General features: G+C 40.8%; 1 protein-coding gene across 1 annotated transcript in view; it reads left to right on the forward strand.

Annotated features, from left to right (window-relative positions):
• TAF4B (TATA-box binding protein associated factor 4b) overlaps nucleotides 1–14,874 on the forward strand; it is a gene marked incomplete at its 5' end in the record, with an annotated part of 70,868 nt that overhangs the window by 45,103 nt on the left and 10,891 nt on the right. The window contains 2 exons of the mRNA XM_035317212.1: nucleotides 1,005–1,061; nucleotides 12,779–12,898. Coding sequence (XP_035173103.1) covers nucleotides 1,005–1,061; nucleotides 12,779–12,898 — 177 coding nt within the window. The remainder of the gene's footprint in view (nucleotides 1–1,004; nucleotides 1,062–12,778; nucleotides 12,899–14,874) is intronic.

Genomic DNA, 14,874 nt, shown 5'->3' on the forward strand with positions numbered 1-14,874 from the left:
GTTCTTCCTACTGGTGAACATCTGTAGGTTTCTCCAGTTTCCTCTTTAGATGCAATAACCATTAACCTTGTAATTGGAGACCTTTAACGTCTTCAGTGTTTGGGACAGCTCGGGCTGTACTGAAAATGATTTTAGCTTTTTACCTTCTAAAGATCACAGGACTTCTTCTAGATACATGGTAGAGGAAGATCTCAGTCTTCTTTTAAGATTATTCCTGTTGGTCAAAATTAATAGAAATAAGTATTCACATAGCCATAAACTTAATTTCTAGCTCAATTTTTGCTTCCAAAACCGTTGTGTCTTCCTCCATTGCCGTGCGTGGCATTGTTAGAAAATAGGGTTTTACTGTACTTGTCCAGGCTGGTGTCTGGTGAGATCCACTGCTCTGCCAGATGTATTTCTTTTCTGTTGCAAGATCAGTGTGTTTACCTTCAAGCCTGGTACCCCTGCATCTGAGAATCCCTGCTCAAGACACTGCTAGTACAGAATAAGTATTCCTCCTCGCTACCTCCCCTCAAGAACAGAAGAGTAAAAAAGAACAGCTCAGTAGCTGTTGCAGCATCGGATGGGACTTGATCCTTTCTTGTTTGTTTTGTTTCAAGCTGGATTCTGGAGCCCCTTGGGTGGAAGTGTAATCTAGACTCGAAAGAATCGAGCTGTACTTGCACAAGTAGGGCTCCTTTTCTTTCCTGCACTTCCTGTCCTTTGTAAGTGTCTGCTGCTGACATGAACAGCATCATGCCTAGACTGGACCTGACTGACAGCGTTAGCATCATTTTCAGCTTAATCTTGCTTCAGGCGAGAGCAGAGGCAGCCGGCCCAGATGAGGGAGGGGGGATTGTGTGGGGGGGGGGGAGGGGAGCCAGCCTGGATGGAGGCATTCACCCCTGGAGCGAAATCTTTCAATCGCAAGAGAAAATTGTCATTTATTAAATATTTAACGGATGCAGCGGTTTTTGGATGCTGGTAATTTCTGTTCAATCCTTTTCCTCTTCCTTTGGTAGAGCCGCTCCAATAAAGAAGATCCAGAGCATCTACGTTTGAAGCAGAAAGCAAAAGAGGTAGGACTTTCAAGTTACCATGCTTGCCTTTGTGTGTTGAGAGAAGGTTGGCAGCCCTGTCCTGGCAATTAGGTCAGGGTTTATTTTGCTGTTGCATACCATTTGCAGAGGCCTTGGGGAAGGACAGGAACTGCTACAGGCAAGGGCAGTGCTTCAAATGAGGTCAATGAGTTATGAGCTCTCTTTTTAACGTTTTATTTTCATAGTTTTAGTCCTGTCTAGAAATGGCTCTTTGTAAACTTACGGCAGTACACTTGGTAGGAATATAATGTGGGATTAGAAAAAAAAAAGAAAGAAACTTTGAGATTTAGCATCTGGGACTGTACAATAGGCTACATTTTTCCAGGGTAATTGTTCGTTTTGTAAATCTGATACTGCTTATAATTCTTTGGCTGGGAGGCGGTACTGGGATTTAGTTTTAAATGGAAAATGCCTCTGGCTTTTAATTTTCTGGGCCCAGCAGTTTTCTGTTCTGGAATGGAGCCCTTGTTTCACACAGTTCATGTTTAGCTGCAGGGGTTTTAGTTTATAGCTTAGACTGGTTAAGCTTTTACTCCCAGAGGCCTCTGCATAGCAACTGTAGAAATCAACAAATAAGTTCATTTATGTCTGCAGCCTTCTCTCAGTAGCTGACTTTTTACATTTCCCAATATCCATTTCCTGACTTTTCTAGCCTGAGAGAAAAAAGCTCCACTAATTGGAGCTTATTTTAATTGAGCCTTAATATTGGATCTCACTGGAGTTGCCCCCAGAGCTACTGGGAACAGAATGAAATGAAAGTACCTAAGGTTGAAGATGTGTGTGCGCGTGTATGTGTGTGTGAAATTTTTCACTTGACCTACAGATTCTTTTCCCTGCTGAATAAATCATCAAGCCTGTTCACATTTCTGATTAAGGATCTGACAGCAGACGATAATAAAGACAATTGAGGTGTGAGACGTGTGATACAGAGCTGAAGAAATTGGTTTCTATAGTTACTTGACTGATTTCATGCAATTTTTAAGGATCTTTGTGCTAAATGAGAGTGATTTTCTGAGCAACCTTTTTCCTTAACTGTGCCTCTTGAACTATGAAATTTGTTGCTGCTTAACATTGCTGCACTTGGCTCCTAGGTGCCAGCAGCAGCAGCAGGTTATTTATGAATGCTTTAAAGGCCCTTATTGTTTGGATTAATGTAGGAGCTGAGGCAAAACAAATGGAAATCCAGTAAAATAGTATTAAAATCAATGCTCTGGATTTATACCAAAGTAGAAGAAATTTGTAAAATAAGAGGAAAGAAAGAATTTGCTTTTACTATCTCTCTCTTAATTCTGTTTTCCTCCTTACAACTCTCTTCATGCTTCCAATCTGTGAGTACAGAAGTTGCCTTAAAGCCCTTTCCAGTTTGCCTCGAGTGCCACCAGGATCAACAATCAGTGGGTAAACGCTGATTTGTCTTGTCTTGTAGGTGGCTTTACCTCTGCATCACCTGACAGTTTCTAGAGGCTTTTTCTTTTTAATAAAACACTGCAAATCTGCATTTAAGCCATTCGTTTGTGCAGTTTCTTTTCTGTTTTCCTCTGAACAGCAATGGATAGGGTCTTGAAAAATGTTCTCTGGCATGGATATTAAGAGTAGAAGAAAAGTAGGTGTGCGTTTTGGTTTAGTTTTGGACTGATTTGTGCTGCTAATGAGATCCCTCTTTAAAAGTGGCTTACAGGTAAACAAAGAAGGAGCCAAGAGCATGGCGAAGGCTGCTTGAGTTTAGTGCCCAGAGTTGTTTTAAGTTCTCAAGTTTGCATCCTTTCATACACCTTATCTTGTGCCTGGTCAATGCAGCTTTCATCACATTTGCCCTGCATTTTTGTCTATGCTGTGCTGCTCACAGAGTGATCATCTCCAACTGCTTCATCAAAAGAGAAGGAGGCCGATGTTTCTCTTTGGACAATGCCGATCTTTGTGTTGGTATTGCTGTATCCTCTTCTTTCCTGACCACGACGCAGCCAGAATCTCAACAGATTTCCTGTGCAGGACACCCACCTTCTGTGCCATGAGTGCTTCCTTCCGTCTGTTTCAGGGTTGAGTTAACAGTGAGCCCAAATGCAGCTGGTCAGTCTTGACACGTCCTTGATGGTTTGTAGGTAAATGGTCAGCTCACATTCGCATAAAAAATGCAAGCATGAGTAGAACTGGAATAAGAACAAAATAAAAACAAGTTTGCTGAGACTGAAACAGGAAACTCAGAAGTGCAGTGCATACTGGGATGAACGCCTGAAAAGGCTCACCGTTGTCTGTCTTATTGGTCAAGGTGTGAGTGTAGTCTGCTCCTAAAAAAAAAAAAAAAGAAAATGGGAATTTTGATGCCTCTGTCACCTGGAAATGGATCTCTTCCCGGCCATTCTGGTCAAGTATCCACTGGAAAGCCTAATCTGATTGTCCCCTTGTAGTTCCTAAAGATCGAATTTGGGTCTTTCTTCATCAAAGCTCTCTTCTCTATGTTAATGGTAACCTGCTGGGAGGAGGGAGAGGGTGTGGGGTAATGGCACTGGACATCCTGAGCGTGTTCTCAAGCAATGTTTCCCAGAACGCAAGGAGTACATCATTATAATGAATACTTCCAGGATGTGCTGTCAGCCAGTAGCCATAGGCAACTTCTTGAAAGTGCTGGAAGTGCATCCAGAGACATGGCAGTGGATTCTTCTATCCAACAGGCTGTACGTGATTGCTGTGACCTTTTTGTCCCTTTTCACGTGACCTATTATCTCGTACTTCCCCTGTGATAAGTCAGTTTTCCCTATATTCTTAGTCTCTGTAGCGTGCTGTGAATTAAGTCTGTACTTACTTCCCCCTTTCACCTGTTTCAGCAAATTCCAATACCTACGGAAAGTGCACATTCCTTCTGAGACAGCTGCTGGGCTTGCCCGAAGCTGCTCCTTTATCCACTCAAGAATTTTGTCCTTGCTCACCTCACAGGCCAGCTCTTTGTGTAGCAGCATTCCCAAAGCCTGGGTAAATTGCCCCTGCTTTTCATTCAGCCTTATCTGCCACTTCAAACTAAGAGGATACAGTCCTTGCTCTGCTGTCCCTGATGCTTGTCCTTTTAAAATTTATTTTCTTAGATGATTTCTGCTATGTCCTGCTCTACTTTCAGCTATACTTCTAGTTATAAACAAATGTTAAGCTGATATAATAAATTTGTAGCTTATCACTAGACTCCTTTCTTCGCTGAAAGGAGCTTACTTAAATTGAATAGGTGCAGGGTGCTATCAAACAAGCAAGCGTGCAATGTGAGCAGTGCATCAGAGAAGACCTGTAAAAATGGCAGTATGCAAGTGTGCTGTATATTTAAGGAAACTCTGGTATTTTGTACCTTTCAGATTGTGTCTGTGGGGTTGAGCAGGCAAACAGGTATTGTACTTACTAATAGTATCCTTGGCTTATTCCCTAACAGCTGCCTTCACCTCTACTCTTACATTGATGCACCTTGCAGCCTTTATCAGTGGAAAAAGTTGAGCAGCCACATCTTGAAGCAGGGGAAGGAGCATTTGCAGTACCTGATGATAGGCAGCAAACCTGCCTGCTCCCTTTCTGTTCTGGCAGGTCACTAACAATTGCACAGGTCTTCTTAGTCCCTTGTTCCTGCAAGTTGGACACACTTGCCATTTTATTGTTATGATTTTGACGTGGATGTCACAAGATGACAGCAGATGAGATGTTGAGAAAATTCAATTCCTTTATTATCAACTGATTGGGATGAAAACTGTTTTGTTCTAATAGAAAACTAAACTTCTCAGTAAACACCAAAGTAAACACGTGTCCATCCTAACTTTCCCTTTTTTCCCCATGCGCTCCTGGATAACAAGCAACTGTAACCTGATTCTCCCTATCATCCCCAGCCCTCAATTTTCAAGCTGTTGAATTAGTTCCTTTCCTGCTCCCACTTCTTCTGCTTCTGTATTTAGTCTTCTGAACCTAATGGTTCAAATTCTGTAAGACCACTCTTGTGGCAGGGAAAAAGGAAACTCCCTTGTGAACCTGCCAAAAAAGTAAATAAGTTCTCATCACAATCCATGGACTTCTTATGACCCTTCAGTGACATTCTGTGAGCTTCTGCTCAATTAACTGATTTATATCACCTTTGTTTTTCTGTAGTGTTTCTCACCTGCTGCTGCATGATTTGAAAAAAAAAAGATAATCATTGAACATCAGGCATACATTTTGTTACTCTGCAGAGTAGTCCTACAAATAAGAAAGGGCTACGATCTAAGAATCAGTGTGTTATGAGCCTTCCAGAATGTTAAGAATGGAAATCTGTAAAATGTTAGATTATTAAATGAAATGAAAAGTGAAGCAAATCCCTATTTATGTGGCCTTCATCTTGGTATTTTGAAGAAGCAGTTGGGGTACCACGAAAATAATGTTTTAAATCCATCTGGCTGGGAAATGATAGCAACTATCTTTATCTTGGAAAAACAAAAGCTCCCCAACACTCCACTAAGTGTGTTCTTTGGTTTTCAAATAGCCTTTTGGCAGTTCCTCTGTAATGGACGTGTAACCAGCTGAAAGTGTATGGCCTTGGATTAGAAACACTAACAGAAGGGTTATCGCTAAAAACATGGCAAAAACATGATAATGGAGAGCCAGAGTTCTGTACCGAGAAGCGTTGGGTGGAGTGCGTGCTGAGACGGAGAATCCCGCGCATGGAAGATGTCTTAGGCACTCTCTGGTTTTGAGACCCTGAGAATGGGAGAACACAGTACTACAGCAGCTGAAAATCATTCAAGATATCGTGGGTTTGCGAGAGCTGTGCTTTGTTTTAAAGTAATGTCTTGCAAGGGCTGGACACAGAATCACAGAACTGTAGGGGTTGGAAGGGACCTCGAAAGATCATCGGGTCCAACCCCCTGCCAAAGCGGGCTCCTTAGAGCAGGCTGCCCAGGTAGGCGTCCAGATGGGCCTTGAATATCTCCAGAGAAGACTAGGACACAGTCCTATTGTGATAATGCAGGTCTGCTGACAGTAATGGAGCAGTTTTCTCAAAAACGATAGCATCTGAAATGATGAAAACTACTGCATATATTGCTTTGATGTGGTGCTGTAGCCTTTTTCTTGGCTTCATGACAAAAGTAGCCTAGGCTGTGCCTGAAAACATGCATAAAGAGATCTTGATGCTGGACATTAGACCACCAGGAACTTCCCTGAGCCTCTAAGTAAGGCAAGCTGAAGGGACTGCACAGGCTAAAGCATGCTGTAGTTGATCTAGAGAACACAAAAATGTATATGTAATTGTTAAAAAGTTGGTAAAAGGAAATACGTGCTCCAAACCTGGGAAATCCTTACAAGAACGGGCAAAACTAGGAGTCACAAAGTTGCTGCACCCTGGATTTTTTTCTTAAGTTTTGTGGCTACCTAGCTATTTATATACTAGAAAATGTCAAGTATCAGTTGATGGAGGTAGAGTGCTGCATGTCTGTGCTGGTAAAATTTTCCATTTTCTCCAAAACATTTTATTATAGCCTTTAGTTATAAATAGATAAGGCACCTGGTTCTGGGGGGGACAGCCACTGTATGGCCTGTTTTGCCTCTGAAACATCTGTGGGGAATATTAACCTGGAGTAAAGCTACAGTGTTGTGTCCAGCTCTGTAAGTTAGGCCACGTTTCAGCTCAGCGCGTGCTATGCCGCCTTTCCAGTTTTAAATCTAAATTACAACAGCGGGAAAAGTCACTGGAAACTAATCGTATGGCTAATTAAAACAGTTTGAAAGGAAGCAATTGCAAGAAGAGAAATTGCATTATAGGCACGAGGAGAGGATGGTAAGTGTTTAAATATGCAGCCTTCAAATGTCAGTTTTCCTCGGAGAATGCCCCCCATATGAGAACTCCGCGATGCAGCAGCACTCAACCTGTAGGGCAGAAAATTTCCTATGGAAAAGGTAGAGGCTGGAGGCAGTGGTGCTTGTTGAGCTTTATGAGAACCAGTGTGCGAGGCTCAGAATCGAAAACAGATTTTTATGGTTTATTTTTCATTTTCATCACAAGTTCCATTAAAATGCTTAAAGGGAATGCAGAAAATCGGAGTGCTTTCTTCAGAAGACAACGAAGGGGAGAAGCAACTGAGAACAAACAGCAGGAAAAACTCAGAACATTAGATGGAGGATGCAGTGAAACTCAGTTGAAAAAGATGTTTGGAAAAGAGAACGGATAAACAGAAGAGAGAGAACTCAGTGCTCTAAGTGACCCCACTTTTAAGAACTAAATGTTAAGTTACCTTTTAAAACATATAATAAAGGGCTGTAGTAAATACCCACGATCAGGTTCCCTTTTCATGGATGAAGCTGGTAAAAAGGAAATGTTGACATTTGGTGACAGGTACGCTGATTTATCTGTAATATTTTAATATTCACAAACTTTTTTTTTTATTTCTTTATTGTGGAAGCTGGAAGAATTGGGGGCTTCTACCTCTTTTGTATGCCTACAGTTCTTGCTTTATTCCCCCTGCAAGTCTTATACAAATTCTTGTTCATCTACTTTAGTGCTTTTATTACTCCTGATGTACTTATTGCTGGATAGCACACATAACCCTTAGGCATACATTAACTTGTCTTCAGCCTTCCCTGCTTTCCTTTCCTGCCAGTTCTTCTGTTACTTTAAATATTTTATTTAATCTGTCCCATACTCTGTCAGCCTACAATATCACGTGTGGAGACTTCCCAGTCCCCACTTTCTTTTCTTGATATTAAACCCAGAATCATGTATGTATGCTTTTTTTTTGTCTCTTCCTTTATGTAATTTATACCCAAATCCACAACTGTGGTATTTAACTTTCTGTCTGTCTTACAAGCATTTCTTGGGAGCTCATTTCCATCCGTACAGCTCTATTGATTTATTGCATTGCTAAGACCACTTCTTTTTCCTAGACAAAACTTCCTAGCACTTAAATCTGAGAAGTACATGAATGAAAGAAATATTTCTCGAGGCTTTTCCTGGTACTTTGTGTGTTAGAACTCCTGCAGATGTGGGCAGCAGTATGTACTTCCTGAGCTGCATCTCATCTGCCAGCATCGTGCTGGACAAGTGCCATCTATTTGGTTTTTCTTTAACCTCAGACATGTTATTGATCCATGAACCCTCACTAATAGTGATGCTTAATTTCTTCTCTCTAGCTTTAAAAAAAACCTTTCCCAGTAAAACTGTTTTTGAAGATCTAGAGTGTAAAGGTTTCATGCACTTCGTCTTCTGTGAAAAATTATGCCAATCCTGTTCTGCTTTGTGTATTTGTGCCTAAACACGAGGGCTTTTCTTACCTCTTTTCTCCGACGTGATATTAGTCACCTGCTGCTATACACTTCATGGACTAGTTAGTGTGAATGAGTTGACTTTATTTTTAGTAGAACATACTTCTTCCCTTCTTCTGTTGTGTTTAAGGGATTCTTCCTTGCAGAGTTTAGGGAAGAGCTTGCTAAATTTGCATGGCTTCAATTATTGGAGCTCTGATTACGTGAACAATCAATCACGTATCGTGTACTTCCTACCTGAGAAAGCTTAAAAACAACGTGCAGTATCGCTTTAAAAAGTCTCAACATCTCATAGCCGAAGCGCTTGTTTTCTTATGCAACTTGAAATTTAATTTGTAATATTAAAATGCCACCAAAAATGCCATTGATGTAATAGTAAAAATAGATTATGCGTATCTTCTGAAACGTGGAACACGAGGCATCGAAAGTGAGATGCAATTTCTGTGAGCAGGAAAGGCAATGTTTTTCTCAGCAGAGGATTGAGTGAAGAACAGAGAGGTCAATTTTAAAACCTTTCATTTTGTGTGATTACAGCCATGCTGCAAATGCCATTTCACTATAAGGGAGGACTTTCAAGCATACCTTACTCCTTGATTTATGCTGCAGGTCAGATTAACTAAAATGGTTATTGTGTCACCCTAGAGATTCCTGCTTGCTGCAAGACCAGACTTTAAACCCTATTTTTATTATTAAAAAGGCCAGCAGCAACAAAGACTATTTTACAAGTTCTGAGACGTTTTCATAGCAATTTGATCTTTATACACAGGTTTTTAGAACTCTTTGTACTGTGATTCTTTGTGTATGTAAAAATCAGAAAGGGGGAGCAAGAGCAGGAGCATTCACCTGCCTCTTGCCTGTAGCCTGTCTGCTCTTCGTGCGGTTCCCAAGGAATGAATTTGGGGCAGGACATGCATTTGGCTTCTGTCGTGGTGGAACAACAGCATCTGTCAGGAGATGAAGAGGGAAACAGGCTAGTTTGTGGGTCAGTGTGTGACAGGTTTGCCCTGCTCCCCTTGAATTGCCATTAAATACTTCTATCTTGAAGGGAAAAAAAATATATCTGTTTCAAGGTACATACCTGAGAGTGGTAGTTCCTATTTATATCCTTTTTCAGTCAGATACTGATATTAAAAAAAGCAGCCCCCAGAAGGGAAACAATGCTTGATACAACTTCTCTGCTTCATATTTCAGTGCAGCTTATATGCTACTTTGAATGTCTTTCACTTGTTGCAGTGATCTTTCTGCCCTGACTTGTGTGCTACAGAAATACCTGTTAAAAACCGATTTGACTCAATGTAGTTGCCTTTTACTCTTCCCTAATCTTGTTTAGGAAAATCCAACTGTAGCGAGCCAGCCAGTATCCCCCAGGTGTCCCTTGATGTTATCTTCTTCTTATCCTCTCTGCTTTAACTGCTCACCTGATGTTTGGACACTTCATGCCATGCTTTTTAATGGAACAAAACTTGTTGAAAAAATGATTTTGCTGGCTTCAGCAGTGTAATTTGGATGACTGCCCATGTGTCTTAATGGGGATCTGTTGAGTCCATTATGGAGATTGAGTGTTTAAATTCATTTGTCTTAACTATATTCTCAGAAAATCCCTGAGATGTCTAGAATGCAACAAGACTGATTTTTTTTTTCTTTTCTTCTGAAGCCTTGGTCAGATTCTGACTGATTTGGAAAAACAAACAAACAAAAACTGTTTACCAGGTGGAAGACTTACTGGGAAGAGTAGTAGCTATAGCTATGATGTCTGTTTCCAGTATTATTTTGGGAATCATGTGGTCAAAGATGCATCAATTCTGCTAGAAAATGAATCTTTTTAATACCTCCTAGCCAGCATCATCCTGTCCTTTGTGGGGCTGGATTTTCTTTCAGCACTGCTCTCCACCAGCAGCACTTGCCCCCTCAAGGAGTCCATGTTGACTGCGTGCTTTCTCAGCTGGAATCGTGCAGGGCAAGAGTGCGCATGCCTGGGCAGTACCTGGTCTTCAACCAATGCTCTTGGGGTGGTCCTGTGTGGAGTCAAGAGTTGGACTTGATGTCCTTGTTGGGTCCCTTCTGACTTAGGCGATTCTGTGGTTCTATGATATGCGTGCTAATGCCTCTCCCAAGGATGGAAGCACAGGCTTGGGCTAATAAAAAGCTTTTGCTTTGTTTTGTTTAAGTTCAGTCATTTTAAAGTCCTTCAAATGCACTGATTCTTAAAAGTAAAGTGGGTCATCTTTCCCCCTTGGTTTTCTTTTCCACTGGAGCCTTTTCTTGAAGCTTGGAATTGAATCGGCTCCCAGAGTTGATTTTTAGTTGTTTCCCTCCAACACCGGTTGCAATGTGTTCCTGAATATAATAAATATGCTGTAATATAATAAATATGCTGTATATTTATTGCATTTATAGTTATGCAATAAACTTAAAACAAACAGTTTATATATTTGTATATAGCAAGAGTAGTGTGTACAGTAGGTGAATGATGGTGCCTAGTGTTGCAGGATCACTGCTACATTTCTCTAAGCAAAAGCCTCCGTAGTGTGATCAAAGCTGACTTGTAAGTAGTGTTGTTTTTGTAACCAAATGATTTGTGTGATCCTCAGAAAAGAAAAAAACAACTACTCATAATGTATGTATATCAAAGTCTTGCGTTCTACAGTTTCTGTTGAAAAATCATATATTGGAATCTTAGGTGGAAGGATGTCCGTTTAGGGATCTTGCACTGAAAGAATTTTTTGTTTGTTTGTTTAAATAGCTGAGCTAATGCTGTTCCCAATGGGAAGCTGTCAATGTGGTTGAAGAATGAGTCTATCTATCTGAAGTAAAATGGTAGCACAACTAAAATTAGTAAATTTACAAAAAAACAAAACAAAACAAAAAACAACGATAACTTCCTCCCCAACAAACAACAGGACTTCTTTATTGTGGATTCTTATTTTAGTAGTAATAGCAAGGAGAGAAGATGTGCAGTGTAGGTGCTACAAGCTCAGGTCTTCTTACAAGCTGAATTTTTCTTCAAGCAGGATCTCTGACAGCTGAAAAGCAAGCAAAGACATAGTGCAGTGCAGGCTTAGTAAGTGAAGTATCTGTACTGACTGCATGAGGAATTGCAATTAATTTTTTTTAATGTCGGGGGGGGAGGAAGGGAGGAGAATTCGATAACTTGCTACCATGATGTGACTGTATGTTCTATTCTAAAAACACATGCACGCACATGCATGCAGAGAGCTCCGGTCCAAACTGATTTAGTAAGTTCTGACAGTGGGGAGAGCATTGGCTAAGGAGCTGACGTAGTTGTGTGTCAGATCATCCAAGGACTAACGTCAAACCCAGAGGTTTGTGCTGAAGGACAAACCCAGCCTGACAAAACAGAAAAGCTTCCTTTTGCACAGAGGGAGTGCTTCCCTCCACCTGTGCTCACAGCTGGGCAGCTGAAGGATCTGAAGGCAGTGTAGCCGTGTTAGCAAGAGGACAGCCCGGGCTAGTAATTCTGTCAGCAGGTTTGCCTGCAGAGCAGCTGGCATCTGTAGTTATTGAATAGAGTGAAATAGTATGTACCTCAAAATGCAGACATAAGCCTTTTATTTTTTGCTCTTCACTATGGATTTCTCTCCTTCCTTCTCCATTCTAGAGGCTATTTCCTATCCCCAAACATTGACAAGAAAGGGAAGTCTTGTCTTGCTACTTGAGGTTCATTAAAATACTGTTGAGATTTGTTGGCTAATTGATCAGGTTTTAAACAAATAAGTAAATAATCCCACGCTAAGTATACCTAACCCAGGCAAAGGTTCTCTGCCTCTCAAAGAGGTTACCTTTGTGTTGAGGGTTTTTAGAGGTGAGTGAAAATAAGCATATGCAATGCATCCCTAACTTGCCTCAGATACGTTTGAATATTCAAATATGCTTTGGGATAGGTGGGGGAAAACATCAGTGAACTTGACAGTATCCTCTTCGGTTGCATATATGTTTTCAAAATGGTAATATTGAGTTTGGGGTTCAGGTAAAACAGTTTGAAGAAGCTGAGTGTGTCTTGCTTTTGTACAGTTGTGAATTGACATTGTGAATTAAGAATATGACTGGTTCGCAGAGCTCGGCGATTTCAACTTTTTAATAAATAAACCAGTTCTGATGAAATATTTTCTATTCATCAGAAATGGCTTTTGTGCTAAAGAACCAGCAATGAGGACCAGTTGAGAGTGTGTTGATACCACAATGCAACCTCTATAAAAAGTGTTATTTATGCAGCATTTCCTGTAGGTCTGTTAACATTTCAAGGCTCTACGAGCAACTTGTTATTGGAATCTATCAACAGTGTCCAGAAAGACAGGAAAAAATGCTGTTAAATATGTTAATGCATTAAGCATTACTGAACTGTCTAAAGCTGTGATAAAGAGAACAAGCCCTTTAGGGTACTGTGCATTGTCATTAATGTAGGTGTTTTCTTTTTAAACTAGATGCAACAGTTGGAGTTAGCACAAATGCAACAAAGAGAAGCCAACCTCACAGCTTTGGCAGCCATTGGACCGAGGAAGAAAAGGCCATTGGATTCATCAAACACTGGATCTGGGCTGGAGGTACTGAGATGTCTTGCAATGACTTGCATGGTGGTGTTGTAGCTTCATATAAAATTATTTTCATCCTTCCCTATAGGAAAAAAATAATAATAATTTTGACAAAATGACTGGTTACCTGCTGCAGGCAAAGCGGTCCATGGGTTATATACTTGAAAAGATGATTTCTGGTAAATTTAATGGGTACATTTGTGTGTTAAATGAAGAACTGTGGATAGGAGCACTGTGTGTAAAGGACTAAATCAAATGGTGAGTCAAAACTTCTGTCTGCAGCAGAGGGCAACACTTCTGTGGTGGTCTTCCACAGCAGCTAGTTGTAATGGCCCAGCAGTTGAACTCATGATGGTAGTTTTGGATGGCTTTTTGAAACAGCTCTTTGATATTTGGTTGTGTTCTTTTTCCACATACCGTGTGTAGGGACTCTTCAAATATGCTGTGAGTTCACCTTGGCTGGATCACCAAAAAAAGTACCAGAAATAAATAAGTATGTACTGCTAGACCATTCAGTTCCTGCAGTGCGTCAGATCTCCTTTTCTGGCTCATCCAGCACTTCAAAAATGGCTTGGAGGTGCTTTTAACAGATTTTGGTCTGAACATATCTCTTAGTGTTGTGCTAGAGTTAACTGTTTCCAGGACCTGGATAGCTTACAAGGCTGCAGAAGTTCGTTACAAGGAATCTGTCAGCCTGCTTCTGTTGGAGATCTTTATCTTGCCTGGAGATGGGAGAAATACATTGCCAGCTGCGATGCGAGTCTTGTTGCCAGTTTTGCCATTCTTTCTCAGGAAGCCTCAACGCCGCGTGAATTAATGTCTGCTTGGCGTGTGACCCAGGCACAATGAGCACAAAAGCCTTGGGAAGTAGCTTGTGTGGTGGAAATGGTGGTGAAGTTTCCCTGTGTGATAAAACAAGGCTTCCTTCCCCCCTCTTCCTGTGTCCTAGGAAGCTTATTTATATGAATGAAAATACTCAACATTTTTGCATGGTGGAGTCCGTAAAGGCCTTTAATAAAGCTCAGCTAATGCTCGTAACATAACGGGAACAGTAGTGGCACCTCTCCTTTAGGCTCCCCCTCAGCCTGGGTTGTGACAAGAAAGAGAAGGAGAAGGTACAAGGAGAGAAGGTAGACTCGTTTCTTTGATTTTTGTTCTGACATGGATACAGACACAAACAACTCCTTGAATGCTCACTGCATAGCAAGTGAAGTGAAGGAATCAGTATCTAAACAAGCTACAGAAAGCAGCATGCCAGGCTTTTCGGTAGCTGCTCTTCACTTTGATGTTTCTCATGCATTTTCACGTGAAGCTGAAAGTGTAGTTATTTTTTTGTAATACCCCCTGGATTTTTTTTTAAAAAAAGTTCAGCATGAGAACAGTTTTCCTCATGCTTTTCTCTTCTTCCCATAAGCATCTATTGAGTAACTATTCCTGTTCTTCGTAGTGGTTTTCTGTAATTATGCCGGATTTGTTTCTGAATATTTAACAAGGCAGCCTGTTAGGTGCTTTTCAGTTATTTCTCATCACCTGTAGTATGTCTACTTTGGTGCAAGTCTGTAAAGCTTTAATAAAGTAAAACGTGCAGCAGCGTTGATATTGTAAGGTGGCGATCCGTTATTTGTATTGCTGTTTTAAAAGAGCATGTTTTTAGACCATGTGTCTAAAACTGACCATAAACCTTGATAGCACTTCATTGTCGCAAATTTACCTGCTGTGTTACAAGATGCTTCTCTCATGGGTTGCCTTACTAGACTGAGTTGTAAGGGCAGTAGGTGAAAGTAATTCTGCTAGTGAAACTACTTTTATTTCTCACATGCAGTTTTGCATTCTGGTGCCTAGTAGGTACTTAAGCTTCATGCTACCAGAAAGCAATTCTCTCGTTCTCTGTGGACCTTCCTTCTCTTTCCTTTTTTTTTTTTTTTTTTTTTGTGAAATTATGGAGGATAACAAACTTGTGAAGGCTGTTTAGACTTAAGCATTTAAGT

The sequence above is a fragment of the Oxyura jamaicensis genome, chromosome 2 (assembly GCF_011077185.1).
Source record: "Oxyura jamaicensis isolate SHBP4307 breed ruddy duck chromosome 2, BPBGC_Ojam_1.0, whole genome shotgun sequence".
Taxonomy (NCBI): Eukaryota; Metazoa; Chordata; class Aves; order Anseriformes; family Anatidae; genus Oxyura; species Oxyura jamaicensis.